Below are 20,367 nucleotides of genomic sequence, written 5' to 3'. Positions count from 1 at the left end.
ATATGTACTCTTGCTTTACACTATGTCCAAATGTGTGTGTACTGTTTCAGCAACAGGTGAACACATCAGGCAGCAATGGCCAGGTTCTCAATGGTCAGTCTTTGCCCTCCCCACCACCCACACCTGCTAATAACACAGAAGAAAAGAAACAACGGCCTGACAAATTATCGTAAGTCAGTTTTACAATTCTTATTATTATTTTTATATATATATATATATAGAGAGAGAGTATTTGAGATTTTACTGTCAAGTAGACTTCTTGGTACGAACATATTCCTGTCATGTCCGAATACTTTATTTTTGAGGGGGCAAACGACTGATCCTTTCATTTTGTATCATGTCCATCCTAGCCACAAATTGTCGCAGACTTCAGAGCTATTCTTAGATAATAACTTTACAATAGATTCAATATTGTGTATACAAATATACACAATACTGCCACTGAAGGGATACTTTTGTCCTGGTATTCATTATGAAAACCAGTCAGGCCACCTAACAGGTTCTGGATCAGACTAAATAGCTGATCAAAAGAATAAGGTGTACTCATATATATAGTTAATTCTACTGAGTTTGACTTACATTAAGACAATAAATTTTCTCTAAACCTTGAATAATTTATGCAATCTCAAGTGCTAAGCACTTCTAGGAATCATTTGCCACTAGCTATCATGGTTACTTAAAATGATGCTAAATCTGCAGTTACACAGACAGTTGGAACAAGTGAGAAGGCAGTAGAGGTAAAAACCATCAATAGTTTCAAAGCATTATATGACAGTGCTGGAAAGATGGGACACCATGAGCATTGTTCCCATCCTTTAACTACACTTGGGTAATTACTGAAGAACATCATTGATAAATAATGTTGGAAGATCATGTAAGGCATGCAGCTGAAAGGCCCCCCCCCCTGATTTGACACGTATGATGAGACATTTGAGGTCATTTCCATACAACTTTGTGCCACTGTTCACCTAGCTGTAAATTGCTACCCGGATGTTGAGCAACTGTCCCCTGACAATGGGAAATCAAATGTGTACACAGAGCTGAAAATGGTGCAAGTTGAGTAAGCGTAGTTGAGGAGTTGGTGCGGTATTCGTGCAACACTGCATAAGTAAAGCACACAGTTGTCCAACAATCATGGTTGTAATGGACCCACAGTGACACTTCTTATGTAAATAAGCAGTGTACTTATTTCAACACTGAGAATGAGGTCCTCAGCATGATGGAAGCTTAGATAAGTTAACCTTCTGTGCCTGAATAAAAATCATTCCTGTCAAGCAGAATTAGTCAAATGCTATTAGTGTGCATGAATGTTGCAAACAGGAAGAGCTGGAGTGCATCTGTGGTTGAGGTTGGGGAATGCCTGTGTGCCTGCATGCACACACACCCATCAAACCCTCTCCATACAGTTTTTTCTTATCGTCCCAGGTCTCCTCAGATTAATATTTAAGATTAATAATTACACTGTGATCATTCATGTCACCAGGATCATGAGTCTTTCACACATAAAAGGATAGTACACATCTATTACAGCCAAAGGATTAGTAGGGTTTTGTGATTAAAGGTAAACGAACATTGATAATGCCTACAGTACACACAAACTATGAGACAGGCAATGCTAGCAAATGACCCACATAAACAGGATATTGTAAGCAGCAAATGCAATGTTGGCAAATAGAAGAGCAGCTATTAGGAATATCAACAAAGAGTTATTCAAGATAATGTACTGTACACCAAATATGTTAAACCAATACTGAAGTATATATGAAATATCAAGAAGGTAGAAGATTTGCCACTTGACCTTGCTGAGGTAAATGACCGAAGTTACAAACTGAAAGTTAACTGAAAGCAATCAGGAGATTGCAATCTAGCAATCCTGGAAAAACAATGACACATAGTGGGCACGGTTACACATGCAAGTTACTGTACTTAAGAGTTATTGAAAACATAGTTCAAGCCCACACTGTTTGGAACAAGAGAAAGGTACACAAGTACATATCCAAATGAAATTATAAGGAGGAATCTTCTATGGGGGGAAAAAATGAAGCAAGTCCTTACACAAATTAAAATATAAATACAACAGAAACCATTGGTGGTTAAGAAACAGGAGCACCAGGTGCTAGATCTCATTCCCTGCAAACATATTTTGGTGAGTAAAAGTTAACTGAGTGCACAAAACCCTGGCAGTCATATTTCGACTGTCAGTCTGACTTCCTCCCTCCCTCCCTCTCTCATATGCATGCTCTCACTCACCCATGCATGAAACTACTCACTCACTCACTAAACATAAACTGTTTAGTTACCATGCAATAAGTAAAGAATACATTATTAATAATTGTTTATATTTTGTATATAATTTTATGTATATTTTATATACTGTACAGTATGTGTCTTTTTTTTTTTTTTTACCCATTTTAAAATTAAACATTTTAGGTTATACAGGACTGAATAAAAATATCAATCTGCACTGAATTGTTTGCTGTATTATGTTAACAAAAAAGTCATACATCACAGGTTGAGTGAAATTTATAATGTAAATTGTGCTTTATGTTACTGTGGAAGTGTTATAATTGATCTAATAAACGTAAGATTTATATAGAGTACAGTATTTTTTCTTGTCAATGCAAGAGTTGTATTCAATTTGTATCGATACATTCTTTAATTTTTTTACTTATATTATACTAAGCTTTTAACTTTTGTAATCAATGTGTTGCATAATCATATTTATTATTATTATTATTATTATTATTATTATTGGTTTTAATTACAGTAATAACCAAAACAAAATTATCACACCTGGCTGGAAGGAATTTTCATACTTAGGCGCTAGTAGAAATTGCTGAGATCCAAGAAATTAGTGTTAGAAATTAGGTTTTAAATGTAGATGAAAGTCCCCTTTCTAAGAACTGCACCCATATTCTCATATAGACTAGGTTCTGTTGCCCACATGATCAGGACTACACAATTTGAACATATCAATGTTTCACACCAGTGAAACCGGAATTATATAAAATTTCCTTGTTGGATATTATTCGTGCAAGGGAGATACTGAAGAATTCTCGATCAAGACCTGAATGATCTCGAAAAGACTTGCTCTTTTCCCTTGAAGAATTCTCGATCAAGACCTGAATGATCTCGAAAAGACTTGCTCTTTTCCCTTTTAACTACTTTCAAGGCTACTTAGTATCAGAAACTTCCAAGGAGCAATCTGCTGGTTGTTAGTTGGCCTGACCTCATAATGTCAATGAGAGGAAGCACAAAAGTGGTGAATAAGGTGCCCTACCACCTGCTACTTTACATACAAAACAAAATGTTATTAGGCGCCTGACAGCTGGGTGGGCAGCGCTTCGGATTCGTAATCCTGAGGTTCCGGGTTCGATCCCCGGTGGAGGCGGAGACAAATAGGCAAAATGTTTCTTTCACCCCGATGCCCCTGTTACCTAGCAGTAAATAGGTACCTGGGAGTTAGACAGCTGTTACGGGCTACTTCCTGGGGGTGTGTAACAAAATGGAGGCCTGGTCGAGGACCAGGCCGCGGGGATGCTAAGCCCCAAAATCAACTCAAGATAAGGTAGGAAAATGCATCATTTAGGCCCAACATAATTTTTTATTGTTAGTCTAAAGTGTTATTGTAGTGGTCAGTAGAATTGTTAGATGAGCAGACTCAGAATACCTTGATGATATGTAGATGCTGACATCTGGCGATGGTTTTAGGCATGCCAACTAATGATTAGCAAGGTGCTCCTTTGATAATTAGTTGTTATCTTAGCATCAAAAATAGCTAATCAAGAACCTTTCAAACAAGAGATGCCAAACCAGTGATAGTAGTTTCTAGAGTGGAATATTGTTTCACAATAACAGCCCCATTCAAAGCTGCATAAATTGCTGACCTGGGGAATGTGCAGAGATCCATTCAATAAACTATCTAAATTATTGGGAATGTTTAAAATTTCTTAAACTATATTTTCTAGAGCATAGGTGAGAGATACATAATCATTTACACTTGGAAAATATTAGGAGGACTAGTTCCAAATCTGCACACAGAAATAACTCATTAAGGAACTAGGAGGCATGGCAGGATTTGCAAAATATCCTTGTTGAAAATCAGAGGTACAATAGGTATGCTAAGTGATAGTTCCATCAGTATTCAAGAACCAAGACTTTTCAACACTGCCATCTAAACATAAGAGGCATAACTGACCTCTCACTGTTTTCAAAGAGCATTGATAAAACACCTCCAAAGGATACCTGATCAACTGAGCTGCAATTCATGTTAGACAAGAGCAGTGGTGTCAAACAGCCTGGTTGACCAGACTGCTAACCAGGAGGTCTGGTCCGAGACTGGACTGCAGAGACATTGATTTTCTAGGAGATAGGTAGGTAGTAGAATTTGTAAGGGGTTTTGAGTGTACAGTTCTGTATTCTATTTGAAAGTCTTTTCGAGGTCATTCCAGACAGGATTAAAAAAAATTCTAAGTCTCTCTTGCATCAGTATGGCCTGACAGAAATGTTAGACAATCCCTATTGTGCTAGAGCAAATGTTGACCTCCCTGACTGTGCATAGTCATGTCCGTGGGAAAAGCACGATTTTGCCTAGGGTTAAACCAAAACTCAGAAATATTAAATTACTTGTTTTTAGGAATCCATAGACCTGGTAAATTCCCTGACATAATTTCTTCACAGTAGTAATTTCCTTTTTATCAGTGCAGTATTTACCTTATTTAACAGTAATCATAATTGTACAGTACTAACAACAAGCTAACAGTTATCTAACCCCCCTAAGAAAGACTATTGTAGTCCAAAGCTCCAGTAGTAGTAGCCTATGGTAGTCCCAGCCCTACTCCCAACAGGTTGAATATGATCGCCATGGACCTTCCCGAATGTCGTCACACATCACTTGATTTCAATATGTACAGAAAGTCCCGTCGAAATTCCATGAACGAGATGTTTAAACGTATAGGAGGTAGTCAGACTAACCTCCAGCAAACCCTAGGAGCTAACACCATTCGTCGTTCTAGCTCCCGGAACAGTTTGATGCCATCTGTGCTGGACTGGAAGCAGGAAGGAAAGTTAGTATATAGTGCTTGTTCTTGGAGCTTTGGTATAGTAGTTGTCTTTACTATATTAATTTGATTTATAAGTAATGTCTGTTGCTTGTTATTCCAATAGTTTGAGTTTCTATAGCATACCTAGTCTTAAGAAATACCGAATAAAATTTTAAGTTTCTCTTTTTTTTTTTTTTTATCTATTATATGTTATTAATTTTACTTCTCAGCGATTCTCTCATCGCGTGCCTGAGTGCCCTGTATGGCAAGCTGCTGGTGGTGATGGGCATGGCCTTTCCAATAGCAGAGGTCATCTCCCATGACATTCCTATTTCTTTCTACAATGTGAGTATTATAATAGTTGGGTATCCCTATTAGTGATAAATTGTTTTGGTATGTTTTTTCTTCATTTTTCTTACTTCTGATGGGTTTTCATTCAGTACTATATCTCAAACACTTCAACATACAGTATTGACTTCAAATTAAAAAAATTAAAATTTATGCAGAAAGTATTATGAAAATTGGAGAATGTAGCCCCATTTCAACTTCATAAAAATATATTTGATTTTCCATGTGATATTTTGAGTAAGCCGCTTTGTATTGACTGCAAGGATTCCTTAGTAACACTAACTAGAGGATTTTGGTGTAATATTAAAGACTGGAGGGCTTGCAGAAATTGAATATAAAAAAATGTAATTTCAATATTCAGGAAAGGGGATTGACAGTTCACATAAAATTATCAACTAGTGTCACTAACATACATCCTTTGCAAAATTCTGGATAGGTTAATCAAAAAAATATAGTGTACCACTTGAAAACTCAATTTTGTAATGAAGAGACAAAATGAAAAGAATCATGCCTAGCAAACTTGATTGGATTCTGTGAAAAATTGCCAAAATATGGTAAATTGGAAAGGTGGGTAGGATAGACTGCATCCTCATCAACTGGCAGAAAGCTTTTGATACTGTTCCTGACAAATGACCAGTGTACAATATGGAGAGAAGTTGGGATAACAGGAAAGACACTGAAATGGATAAAGGAGTACCTAAGAGGAAGACGGCGAGTCACAATAACGTGGCTGAAGATACGTCATTGTTTCTTCATTTTGTGTAGTTTGCTCATCATACCTAACGGGAAACAAAGGCTCATAATGAGGAAAGGATATTTCTGGCTGGAGAAAAGGTGAAAGGGGAGTCCCTTAGGGCTTAGGACCACTGATCATTCAAATTATGTAAATGATCTATTAGGAGGAGTAAGTACATTTATATGCTTGAAGATGACTCAAAGATAAGAAGAGAAAAGCTGCAGGAAGATCTTGGCGAATATCAGGAGTGTGCAGATAAATTGCTGTTAGAATTTGGTCTTAAAGTGAAAGTTAATGGTGATGGGAAAGCAAGATAAAAGATTTGTATGAAATTACTGTTCACCTTAAGGGAAAAGCAACTACAAAAAATGTACAAGAATATACTATATTCCCACCATCTTTTAACACCAGATGCTCACTTAAACAGGATAACATTGTATGGGAAGTTGGCAAACATTAGACTACAACTAGGCTTGCAACTAGACTAGTTCACCACCACTACAGTTACCTCAATCACTATAAATGCAGCAATCATTCCTACATCCACCTCCATGGCCATAACAACCATCATTACAACTGTAACAACCATCATAAATACAATCCAACCATAATTTCAGCACTAGACCACCATCACCACAATATCACTAGAACCACCACTAAGCCGCATAATCATTTTCACTATCACCACAAGTTAAACACACATTCAACAACCCAACAATTACCAACTCGACCATAGTAATACAACCCCCACCTAGGGCCATTTTTTTGTTTTGTTTTTAATTTGTGTAAATGGCCTTGCAGAGGGAGTGAGCTTGTACATGTCATTGTTTGCAGATGATGCAAAGTTAATGAGAAAAGTAAGAACTGAAGAGTGCTTGTAGCACTCCTTGTAGGGTGCTTGTAGCACTCCTTGTAGGGTGCTGCAAGGAGACCTTAGCAAACTTTAGGAGTGTGTAGATAAATGGCTGCTGAAATTCAATCCAAATAAGTGCAAAGTAGTGAAAATGTGTAAGAAAAACAAGAGATCTATTTAGGCCAGGTTTTGTAAACAGGCCTATAAATGGTTAATGCTTGCTTACTGGAGCATCTGTGTCCTACATACATTTTTAGTTAATATCACTTGGTTTTAACATTGTTGGAGCTATTCATGACAGTCGTAATTTACAGGAATTATGAAAGATTATATTATGCCATTAGGAGTGAAGCCGATGATTAATGGTGTGATTTATTGCTGTTTATATTGTTTGGCTGTAACTCTAAAGTAGTTTGATTTTTGTCACTATTGTATTGATTTAACTGCTGTAATACAGTACTGTACAGTATATCTATATACAGTATATATATCTTTCAGGGATTCTATCTTTACCTGTACATCGGATCAATAATATTCTTAGTGTATGCGTACGTCTTCCTCTTGCGATCTTTAAACCTACCTACGGAGCACCTAAAGTCCAAGTTTCAGTCTTTAAGTAAGTAATAAACACTTTAGTTTTCATATTTACCTTAATGGAATATAAATATATGATATAAAGTATGTTTAATTTTATTTATTTATATGTATGTGCAGGAAGGTACAGCTGTGTTTAGTGCAAATTTTGATGATTACTGTAATTGGTACATTTCTGCAAAACCATATGTTTAAGTATCTAATGCAACTTTTTTATGTTTTTGATGTTGAAGCTCGATATTATACCAATACTGTAAATGTTTATATAAACCTTTGACTGAGTAGTGTCCAACCATACGTAAGATATCTTGTGTTATGCAACGGAGTATCTTTTGTTGGCATCTGCTCCATGTGACACAGATGTGGCGCACCTGTCTGTTATTCCACTTGCTCTCTCTCTCTCTTTATACTTCAACTTTTTACAATCTTTATTTCCTTATTTTTGTTACAAGAAGAGTACTGTGCTTGTGGTGTCCTGTATTCTTTGTTCCTCTCCAAATATGCTCCAAAACTTTGTGCTTGGTGCCTCCTTGTCTAGGTTTATTTATTCTTAGCATATTTACACTTCTGATAAGATTGGGGGTTTGTGCACTTTTTGTATTCATTCAAAGCTTTGCTTTTTCTTTCGTTAATCTCCATCAGGTTTTGTTGAACCAGCTCTTTATCAACGTTTTAAAAATGTTGTTAGATTCCTCCATCTTATATCTTGCAAAATATTGTATATATTTAATTTATATTCCTTCTTAGCCATTCTTGATCCCACTAGGTCTCATTGAAGAATTTTTTCAGTTTCATGTAGAATACAACAGGCATACTTGTTTGAACTGTGCCATAGTGTAGCTAAACTTCTTGGATAATCTACCAGACTTAAAATTGTACATTAGTGAACCTCAGAGGTATTACTATTGAAATGAGGATGTATAAATTGTCACCAACAGAAAATTTGGAGGGTCTTCCAGACACGTGGGTAGGATAGCTTCTCATGTTGAGACAGGAAACCAGTTAGGATTATTGAGGATCCCCCAAGCCAACAACTAACCTTCCTCAGGATGGCCAGTTGATGACCAGTGATATGCAAATGTAGAATGTTGACCTGCTCTGACTGCATAACGCAGTCCAGGGGACCAGCAGGATCTTGCCCAAGAGAACAGAGTATCCTACCTTGGAAAAAATCCAATGTAGTAAAAAAGATTCAAGGTAGTGAAGTGAAATTGTGGTATCCATATCCACTCAAGCCTCGGTCCTAATGAGTCAAGATGTGACAGAGGGTACTGTATATGTAACAGAGTTTAAGAACTATAAACCTGATATAACATTGCAGCATCATAAATACACGATCATAGATGTTTAAGATGTAAAATTACAGCTGGCTTCAATTCATTACTCTTCTATGTTAATTTTAATGTGGACTCTTAATTTTTTTTAGAATAAAATATTACTGGTTTTTATCATAAACTTATACAGTATTATCTTTCCAATTTGCAATACTGTGCAGTACTTAAATTCATTATGAGCCTCTCGATTGTATTTTAGCATCCTTATAATAAATATTTGTTTTTGTTTTTTTCATTTTATGTTTATTGCCAAATATGGAGCTCAGATAATTTTTCCCTGGTCTTATAAGCATAAGTGATCCATTCTTTAGATAGTAAGTTCACCTTTCCTGGATTGGTGGAAAAGCAATTGGTCAGCATAATAAAATATGAATAGCATGACCTTTCACTAGTTCCTGCCAAAAGTAATAAATTTCTTATTTAAATACTATTGTAACTAGAAACAATGAGAATGTAACAGTTTAATGCGAGTTAGAAAAGTAATTTAGTTCTGTATGTGAAAAAGGTATACGGGGTAATGTTTATTTTCCTCTTATTTTAATTATTGTAGCTGCATTTGTGGCTAGTTATTTAGTTGGATCTGTAATTTATAAAATTTAATATACATTTGTATAGTGTATGTGTGAAGAGCTTCATCTAACAGCAAGAAAATGAACAGTAATGATGTCAACATGTGCAGCCTTGTGCATAGTGGCAGTATTGGTTAAGAGAGACCCTCCAAAAACGATTATGCCATTATACATTGCAGGGAGCTACATGGCTATGCCTGACTTAAATACGGTCTTCCCTCGTCGGAACACAGCGCAACAAGAGGGGCCAGGTACACGGAAAGATCTAAATCACATTGTAAAGAGGCTTGAGAACTGTCTGAGCTGTAATTAACAAGGGCAGGTAGTGCATTTTTAATATGACTAAATCCGTAACACGGTGGTTTGTTTCGTTCCTTATTAAATTATGTACAGGTACAGTATTGTACAGTACTACCAAACATACTCAGTTCCATGGCTAATCAGCTGGCAGATTATTTTGTCTTGAATAGTCTAAGCTTAACCTACAATTAACAGTTTCTCACAGTATTCATATCTGACTTTTGAATTAATACTCAAAAAGATAAAATATATTGCAGATGTTCAGTTATGAAAATGGGAATCACTGCCAAATATGGTTGCAAAGCCATCAAATCTATTTTTATCATTGTGCAGCAGTAATTAGCATTTTTATTGCAAATTCATATACAAATAAAATAGGAGCCACGTACTCAAACTCAATGGGTCTTTCAGTGTTTCTTTAGTCTTAATACTTCACATTAACTTGCAAGTTTAATTTCTTTCCCTTCCATTCAGTTTACATATCATATAGTTTTAGAGTTGATAGTATCAGATTTAGCTTATTGACTAGTTCTAGCAGTTTGGCAGTTTATCAGTTCTGTTTCTGAATCACTGTTGAAGATTCAGTGTCTAACATTTCATTTAGTTGGTATTAGCCAGGTACTCTGTAATTTCTTATTTAATCTCAACTAGTAAAATAAGTTAATAAAGTGTAAGGGATTAAACTAACTCTGATAGGTGGCCCAGATGGTTTGTGGGGTGACCCACTTGACTCAAATCTCAATAAAATCTTATAAACTGACACTTTCAAGTTAATGTTCTGAATTACCAATAGTTATTTTACCAACACTAGTTGAATGACATGTTTAAGTGGCAGTTTGGGCCTTGCAATATGCCTTTGTTATTCAAACCACTCATTTTATGGAAGAGGAAATATTTTATATAAAACCTAAGGTGTTCCATCTCCCAAAAAAGATTCCATATTTGTATTTCGACCCTGTCATTCATAATGCAATCTGCAAATCGTTGACAATATAGATGGTCAAATATTATGAATAACAAACTGCATATTAATAAATGTGGCATGTTTCCACTGCCTTCTTCCTACTACTGTAATAGTGAGTAATGGCTCTGGCTAGGCTGCATATTGACCACACATACTTAACTCATGGGGACCTCATTATAACCATGAGCTGCTCCTTATTATCCAAACTGTATTATCCCACTTAGCCATGCACCTCCTTGTAGAAGGTCTTGATTTTTAGGATGATCATAAATCTTGCTTTCCTAATGTCCCTTTGAGTCACTTGTCCCTAGATAGAATCCTCGGAGAATCTGATATATGTGACATTGCTCGGTTCCTTCCTTCGATAATTGTTTAATTCTTACTTTTAAACCAAATCTACTCATTTTTCACAATTACAGTATATGTAAATAACAAAAACTATAATTAGCGATGTTAAAATTATTTGGCTTTGTTTCCCATTCAAATGATACACATTTTGGGCATGGGTAACAGTATTTGGAAACATGTTTTCCTTTTTATTGCTCCTTAATTTAAAACAATCGTGCTAGTTATTTGCCATGTATATAATTTAATAGTCTGACATAACATAAGCTTTAGTTGACTTCAATTACTATTATAGCCATTATAATTTGTTGTAATTATATGTTGTATGCTGTGCTTACTAAAAAGTTATTGTAATCACACATTTTTTCAGACATTAAGTATTAACTTTTATTATATAACAACACCAAAAAGATATAATGATTATGGGTTTAAATGTTTTGTAGTTCTCAAGTGTCTTTGACAAGCATTCATGCAACCGTAATACTCTGTATCACGATAAAAAAAAAAAAAAGACGGTGGCTCACTGTGGCACTCGCTTTGCATGCATTTTGAGCTTTATTCAGGCGCAGCTTTGGTGATGGAATTTGCATGAATGGCTTTTAAAAAATACTATTGAATACAGAATGTAATATTTTAGAAAAGTTGAATAGTAGCTTGCACATGAATATATATATTTTGGCATAATGTATGTGTTGCTATTGGCAATGAAATACTGCAACATTCATTGGTGCAGTCTATGCATATTCATAGAATGCAGCGTTGCATGTGTTAAGAGATACTGGTACATATCTGTGTAAGAGTTTAATGACATTACAGGTATTAGCTTTTTTGTTTTAGTCAGTTGTTTTTGGGTAAGGTTTCTAATCTTTGGCCATTTAAATTGTTTGTGTTCCACTCAAATCAAATTTATTTGAAAATCCCATGATAAATTTTTAAAGAAAATGTTTATAATATGCCACCACTGAGAGATCAGCCTTCAGTGCTAGCCGATGGCCAGATAGTTATGCCTTCCATTCTTATGGAAATTTCACCAGTCTAAATATGTTGTATTAGGTATACGGTATTTATAATATATTGAGTATATGAACGTTCTCAGGATCCTAAGTAGGATATTTTTAAATCGTGTAATATTCATCAAAAGAATATTCCAGTGAGACCTCACCTACTATGGCAGGGAAGTCATCACTTGAAATCTTTAACGATATTATTTGATGTTGGATCACCTGTAATTTTAGCATACCTTGAATTTGCTTATTAAATTGGTTAGTTGAGAGAACAAATGGGTGAGCATGCAAGGAAGAGGGCAGGTAAGCTGGTAGGCAGCCAGGCAAGTGGGGTGCAAGTGTGTGTGGGTGGTGGCCTGCAGGCAGATTGGTGCATGGGAGTGCAGTCTAATGAATGGGCAGAGGGTCAGGTGGGCTGTAATACAGTAATTGGAGGCAAGTCATCATTCAAAGTCCTTGGAATTATAATCCTGTGTCAGGTTGCCTGTAATTCGAATCATGTCATATCCAAGGGTCAACAGCAAGTGTTTTGGATCTTGTGTTATATTGAAGGTGACTTAAAAGCTCAGAAATAAGCTATACAGTACAATGAAAAACTTGCAAGATATAATCCAGTTCATCAGTCAGTTTAACAAGCAAGCAAGCAAGCCGGTCCACCCTTATGGAAGGGTGGACAGGCTTGCAAGTGTGTAGGCTAACAGGCAGGCAGTGAAAGGAGTAGCAATGTATGTAAGAGAAAATTTAAAAGTTAGCGTCAAACAGAACCAATACAGAGCCTCATACAGTAATTATTTTGATTGAGTTGATTGAAAGTTTTATTACTTAGAAGCCATCATACTTTTAGGTCTAATGATGTTTATATTGTAGGAGACTTAAATTTAGTAGAATAAACTGGGTCAATAAAATGCAAATGCAGATACTGTAACTCTTTTTAGAAATGGTGGGTGACTGCTTTTTTAAAAACACATGAGTTAATACAAGAAAAGGGTATACTGTATTAGACTTGGTGCCAGCAAATAGGGAGACACTTGTAAATCACATCAAAATTGGGAGAATGAATTAGAGAATGGTGATCACAATGAATTTAGGATTAACACAGCATGGTAAAGTTGTGTAATAGAAAATGTTACAATACTAGATTATCAAATTTTTGGACAGCAGATTATGGGGAATAAGTAGGTATTTAGGGAGGGTAGACTGGGCAGACTTGAACATGGTGTGTAGGCTTTGCTTGAGATGTCTCCAGCAGCAGGTGACCTTATACTGGATTACTACTGTATACTTCAGTACTTTTTCAGCATGAGTAATTCATTACATTATTTGTACATTAAAACCATACATACAGTATAGAGATTGAGCATGTGGCAGCCCATGGCGCCCACCTCGTCTGTCATCACATGTTGTGTCCGTGAAACACACTTCGGCCAGTCTCAACATTGACCTTGGATGTCTAGAGTAGGGACGATTGATCATTCGATCATATGTATAATAGAAACAATATAAATAGGGCATATGAGGTAGATCCTATGTATAGTGATATAAATAGGAGCTGCCTCATATAGGCCTATTGGACCATACCAGGGAGCTCCTATTTACATCATCCATATAAATAGAAGCTGTCTCATATGGGCCCATAGGAAGCAGCTTGTATTTATTTAATTATATCAATATAAACGGAGCCAACTCATATGGGCCAATAGGAATTCTGTAGCTACTTTATTACAGTATTATATTCAAATGATGATTGGTTCACCTAGTATACTGTACATCATTACAACCATATAGACATGAGAAGCACATGAACATAATTAGAACAAAGCCACAAGGGCCTTGATAAGGGTTCGAGCTTATGCGCCGAGTGTTCCCGGACGCGCCTTAGTTCATTTGATATACTATCACGTTATTGTGATTTCCGGTTGAACATAATTAGTATACATTTTATGTAATTATAGTGGAATGTTATATCATGACAATGACCACATTAGCTTAGCAATATTTGGGATGATAACCATAGTTACATAGTAAGGTAAGGTAATCGTGAAACGATAGCAGGAGTGTTTTCATGTGTCTAGGTAAAGTTCATTACTGTACATCCATATTAGCATCATTTGTGTAAAACCCAAACTAATTTAAACTTTTAAATTAGCATATGATAACTACATTACTACAGTGTATGACATTAACTGCACGATAAAGGTTAAATAATGTAAAGATGAGTTTAATGAGAATACTAAGAGATACTGTATTAAAAAAAAAGCTTTTCCAAAAAGTAAGAAAGATATGATTGAAGTATACAAATGTATGATAATGTCTAACAAAAGAAATATTAATAAGTTCCTGAATATATCAACACGAAATGGAATACAAACTACTGGATACAAACTGAATAACTGTAGATTGAAGACCTGGGTAAATACTGGTTTGGAAATAGTTGTTGATTTATGGAACAGATTACCAGGTAATACAATAGACATTGAATTGTTGGAGTGTTTCAAGAATACGTTAAAAAATATATTAATGAGTTTGTTGGAAATAAATAGCTGCTGCTTGACTTGGGACAATAAGCTATAATCTGTTTCCTTTATGTTTTCAGCACTTCATATGCATCTGTGTGAGGGCAGGGTACATAGGCAATAATACAGTACAGTTCAGTATTGCAACATTAAAACAGTGCAAATTAATAATTGATACTGCATCAGTAATATTATGTGGTTTTGCTGAAGAAGATGAAGTGGTTGAAGCTAACTAGTTACACAATTTTACATGTAAATGTGATACGAAAAATAACTGATCTAAGTCATTACATTAGACTACAAAATATTTGAAAGGCAGAACTAGGAGCTGCTGCTCAACACTGCAGGCACATCAATGTGTGTGTGTGTGTGTGTGTGTGTGTGTGTGTGTGTGTGTGTGTGTGTGTGTGTGTGTGTGTGTACTCTTCTCGTCCAAACGAGGTCTTATGGCCTCGTATCCTTTGCTCCTCCCATGCAGTGATTGTACTCGCCTAATTGTGCTTGCAAGGGTTGATCCTCACTTGTTTGGTCCTGCCTCTCAACCTTTAATAACTAGTGTACAAATTCCGAGCCTTTTGGGGTCTGTCATATCTGCATATGATGTTGTCTCCTGTCACCACTTCACTTCTTAGCACATTCCATTTGTTGCCTATTCTAACAGAAAATACAAAAATTTGATATCTCTCTGGCTCATTGAGTACAGTACTGTACTTAATTTCCACCTGTATTCCCTTGTACCCTGTCTATTTACCTGGAACCAGATTCACGAAGAAGTTACGAAAGTACTTACGAATGTGTACATCTTTTCTGAATCTTTAATAAATGTAACCAAAGCTGTCAAACAGTTTACAAGCATGAAAACTTACCAATCAACTGTTGTTGTTGTTATAAGCAACCTCCTGGTGCTTTTAAGCTCATTAACTGTTTAGTAATTACAGTATAAACAAAGCCGCAAAAGATTGATAAAAGATGGACAGGTTCATAAGCGTTTGCGTAACTGCTTCGTGAATCTTGCCCGAGATTTATGTATGTAGTAATTATATTTTCGCTGACTGCTGGTAATGTACTATCTTCCAGTGGTGTGAAGTTCAATTCCTTTCATTTTTTCTTGAACCTCATTCTTACCTTGGGTACTACAGTAGTCTAAACTTTTTGGCTTCGTGTTGTGTTTAACAAGATGAGGACTTCATGTGGTGTGTATTCCAGAAATGGTTTGACATGTCTGGTATACAAGGTCCTGAATGACTGCTAATTCAGATTTCTAAAGGCATTTATGTTATGGTGGTGTCAGTGAGCGAGTGACTGTCTGAATGGGTGGGTGAGTAAAGGGTAGGTTAGTCACTCTCTTTGTGAGTGGGCGAGTTAATAACCCCAGGTAGCACGACCAGGCCCCATCAAGAGCTACTTCCACTTACTGCCAGACCAGTGCATTGCCAGAAAAAGGCAGTGAAGCAGAAGCCAGGACCTTAAAGAAAAAGTAGATGTGGGCTGACAGGAGGAACAAAAAGATGGGATGAAAGGAGGAATGCAAAACAAACTTAGGAGGCCTAGGAGGAGAACCAGTGAGAAACATGAGAGCCTGTGATACAACCCCTAAGGAGGCAGAAACTAAACTGCCAAGGAAAGAGGCAACATCATCCAGCAACAGCTGATGGACAAACCCAAAACTAGTTTGGGGAAATGTAATATCACTGAAGCAGATGCCAGATGAGGGAGGGAAGTGGATAGGGACAGGTGAAACATGCCAAGCCACCCAACATCACTGCTTAAACAGCCCACAAATGAAGGGGCAGAAGCATTACCAAAATGATGGCACAGAAGTGACAGTGGCTTCAGAGTAGAGCACAAGGTGGCTAATACAGCAGGAAGCAGCCACAATACTCAAGGTGATAACAGACCACATAATACCTGGCCCAAAAAAAGGCCACACGCAGGAAAAATGGCATAAAAGTCCAAACTGCTAAGGAATGGCTCGTGAGCAAATCCTGTTAGGAGATGGAGCCATGGGAATAGACACCAAGCCCCAGGGTCCAAAAAGTAGGGTTGAATCGGCCTCCAAAATGGGATACTCTGCAAGCTCGGAAAATAACAAAACATACCCAGGCAGGAGGAAATGAGTGCAATTCCTTCTTCTTTGTGGAGGAGATTGTGGCTTTAGTGGTTGCAACTTGTGCCAAATTGTGGTCAGTGCCTGCTTTTTTTCCCCTCTAATTAGATTGGTAGCTTAGGTGGTTGTTTGAAAGCCGCTTCTCGTCCAGCTTCCCAGTTGCCTACTTTGTTTGGCACTCTTAAATTGTGCCGCCATAGGCACCAAAAGCACATGGTTGATGGGGAGCTATTACAATGTCTGCTGGCTATGAGAGTGATTTTGAGGACTTTGGAACCCTCTTTAACCTCTTCTGTTCCTCCACTCTTTCTTTTGGAGGAGTCATTGTGCCATACTTGGGGGGAAAAAAGGAGAGATCTCTGGTATTCCTCTTCCTACTATCATCTCTTCATTGGATTTGGCAAAACATATTGGTACAGTGCTTGTATTGATATCATGAAAATTCTGTTCCTGACAGCAATGAGGTTATTTGCTGAAGATTCACCTCTAATCTGAAAGGTAAGTTTCTTGGTATTCTCTGTTGATGTTGGCAATAAGTAAGACAGTACTGCATAGTAACTAATTGAGCTGTGAGTGATTACAATTGCTTTAATAAAGATTAGTTCTTCTGTAAGTGATTATAATTGCTTTACGAAGGCCTGACTATCTGTGGGCAAGAGATGAAGATATAAGAGTGATTCTTGTTGGTATCTATGTACAGAAAAATTGAAAATCAAAGTGTTTGACTCAACCATTTTCTCGTAAGGATGCTCAGCTATATTATTGTATTATCTGCAATTGTCCAGGATTGAGCCATTGCCATAGCATAGTAGGAACACTTTTGATGTAGCTCTGGATTAATCTGATATACTGTATATTGCAGGTATTTTCTTGATTTATAGCTTCTTTAATTTCTGTACTTTTAAGAACCCTCTCGAATTCTGCTTGTGGTCCTTGATCTATAGTTTCTGTTATTAGCTTAACCTCCTTAGAGAAAGAATTTGCCTTTTCATAAAAAAATGTTTCTCTCACATACTGTAGTAATGGGTATATATACATAATGGGAAATTAAAATTACATTTTGTAAATATAGTACAGTACAGTACTGTTATATTGACACTACTGATTGTAATATTTTTAATCTTTATTTTTCAGTAGCTCTTGCATATTTTTTCTGAACATTGGCTGTAATTTTTATATGGAATCATTGCAGGGAATATTGTGTAAATAAGAAAATTATTGCTGTGAATGTGTAACACCTGAGTGCAAGAGTATAAATATTTTGCTGCATGAATTACCAGTATCTTACCTGATTTAAGGTGCACTACTCTTCATAAAAACAAGTTCTCACCTTGTAACAAGGCTAAATATATGAATTTATTCATGTGTTTTTCCATGTAAATGCATTTCTGCTATTATGTTAAGGTCTTCAGGTTTTATGACCTCAGCACTAAATGCAATTGTTAAGTATGTCATAACCTACTATATTCAGTAGTCTTAACCCCCATAAGCTGAGCAGTTAGTGTATTTATAAGTACTACATCGAGGTGCGCATGACAAAATGGTTAACAAATCATATGGGAAAAGTCACAAATGGCGACTGGAGCAGTGTAAGGGTTAGTATATGAAGGAGTAAACCAAGAGCTGAAGAAATCCACTATAAAGATGCCTTCTTGATTTTCAATTGCTTAAAGATTAAGGACAAAGTTGAATAAATTTTGCTAACTTAATTGATAATTTAAAAACTACAAATTTTGTCTATAAATGTTTTTTTTACAACAAATCAGTTGTTACTTTTATAGATTTGCTGTGGAATTTTCAAGTACTGTACAGTAATTTGAATATATTGTCTAGTTATGCTTTTTTGTTTTTACCATATTTCTTTAGAGTATATTACAACAGTCTGTTAAGACACGAAATCATAACTATAAAATGTAAAATATATTTTTGATCAAACTCGTTTAAATATAAGCATTGCAAAGTGGTAGAAGGATAAGCAATTATACTTTTAGGACATCAAGTGAAGCCACCTTCAGTATTGTTGTGGTATTGAGGTGATGCTGTCGGGTGCAAGGCAGGGGTCTGTGCTCGGTCTATTACTCCATCTCAAGTTCTGGAGCAGACATAATATTATTGTCATGGTCTGTGCATGTCAATACAGTAATGTTATTTTCTTTGGAAGAAATTTACCAAACTTACCTGGCACCTTATTCCACATAATAAAAACTAGTAAAAAGAGATATGATAATTTAAAAGGGAAAGTATTGTACAATTTCTTTATTGTTACTACTGCATATAAAGTTTTCTTTAATTATTCAATATTTGCTAGTAAGTTGATACATTTGTCTGGATGACACTGTATGTCTTTTTATAACTGTTTTACCATTGTGTCCAGCACGTATGTCTAGCCGAGATTCCCGTCTGTCTGGCTGTTCTGAGATTGACAAGGAATCGGACCGTGCATCTATCAACACGATGAGCTTCAAACCTCCAAAATTTGCCATTACTGGTTCTAACAACCATGGCTCAATGTACCTCAAAATGGGGGCAGTATGTAAGTTAATTTTTTTGTTTTTAATTGAGTAAATATTATGTGCTATTAATATACTATTTACCACAGAAATTTCAAGATAACTGTATGAGGATGACCATAGGAGAAAGTTCCTAGAAGGCTCTCGCACCACAAATTTTTCCATCTTTCAAGCTCTTACCCTCCTACCTATTCTTTCATGTAGTATACAAGTGGCATAATATAAGATGCCGGTTATTTTCCCTTATTTCAATCTTACTTACCCCCTCTTGTTAAAAAAAATTTAGGCATCCTACAAAAATGTCCATAATACTTAACTATATAACGTTTCACCCACACCCATCCTTCCGTCTCGCTCCCTCATTGCTGTCACCCGTACCACACATACTTCCTCATTGTTATACTCGTCAGATACGTATATTAGCAGCTTTAAAAAGATAAAAATCCATGTCTTTTGTTCTTAAGCACTCTGCCCTCTTACCATTTAGGTTTTACTTCCATGTGTCAGAGCTGAGAATATTTATTTATTATTATTTATTTATTTATATACAAGCAGTTACATTGGGGGTTAACAGAGAATATAGAAAATAAGTTGAATTAACATTCTTGTAAAGCCACTATATTGTAATATACTACTATATACCATATACTACAATATATATACAATATTGTAATATGCTACTATTTGTCTTAACTCATTCACTAACATTCCTTCCATTATACTACAGTATTTATCAATTTGATTGATGAAGATTAAGCCACCCAAGAGGTCGCACGGGCATGAATAACCCATAAATACTATTTATCAGTCGAATCACTTATTCCACTCATTACTCACATTTTTATTTTTATTCTAACACTGCTCCAAGTATTTAAAACTTTCTACCTCTTCCAATAGCTTTCCCTCATTTTTATTCTACATTTCAAATCTCCTTCAACTTTGTTTTTTTTTGTACACTAACAAACTCGTTCACAATCTTTTAAAATTCTTACTCATTATCAGTAAAGAACACGACATCACCTACATGCAAATATGTCAATGACAATTTATCCCTATCCCTATCATAGTCCACTTCCATTTCACACTCAAGATGTTGATGGGTACGAGGATGGAATAGAAGGCTCCCCTCAGTCATCAAAGCCTCAGAT

The 20,367-nt window shown here is 36.0% G+C and overlaps 1 protein-coding gene across 8 annotated transcripts in view; it reads left to right on the top strand.

Moving 5' to 3' along the window:
* The window catches only part of LOC123762940 (uncharacterized), a 155,000-nt gene that overhangs the window by 110,216 nt on the left and 24,417 nt on the right, over window positions 1-20,367 (top strand). For 3 of the 8 annotated variants that reach the window (XM_069302069.1, XM_069302070.1, XM_045749748.2), the window contains exons 4-9: window positions 51-169; window positions 4,848-5,066; window positions 5,273-5,387; window positions 7,478-7,595; window positions 9,656-9,727; window positions 19,084-19,242. In XM_069302069.1, coding sequence (XP_069158170.1) covers window positions 51-169; window positions 4,848-5,066; window positions 5,273-5,387; window positions 7,478-7,595; window positions 9,656-9,727; window positions 19,084-19,242 — 802 coding nt within the window. The remainder of the gene's footprint in view (window positions 1-50; window positions 170-4,847; window positions 5,067-5,272; window positions 5,388-7,477; window positions 7,596-9,655; window positions 9,728-19,083; window positions 19,243-20,367) is intronic. The other 5 variants (XM_045749753.2, XM_045749749.2, XM_045749752.2 and 2 more) reach the window with 5 other exon arrangements.

Source organism: Procambarus clarkii, chromosome 47 (genome assembly GCF_040958095.1).
Source record: "Procambarus clarkii isolate CNS0578487 chromosome 47, FALCON_Pclarkii_2.0, whole genome shotgun sequence".
Classification (NCBI taxonomy): Eukaryota; Metazoa; Arthropoda; class Malacostraca; order Decapoda; family Cambaridae; genus Procambarus; species Procambarus clarkii.
This window is presented reverse-complemented; position numbering and strand designations above follow the sequence as displayed.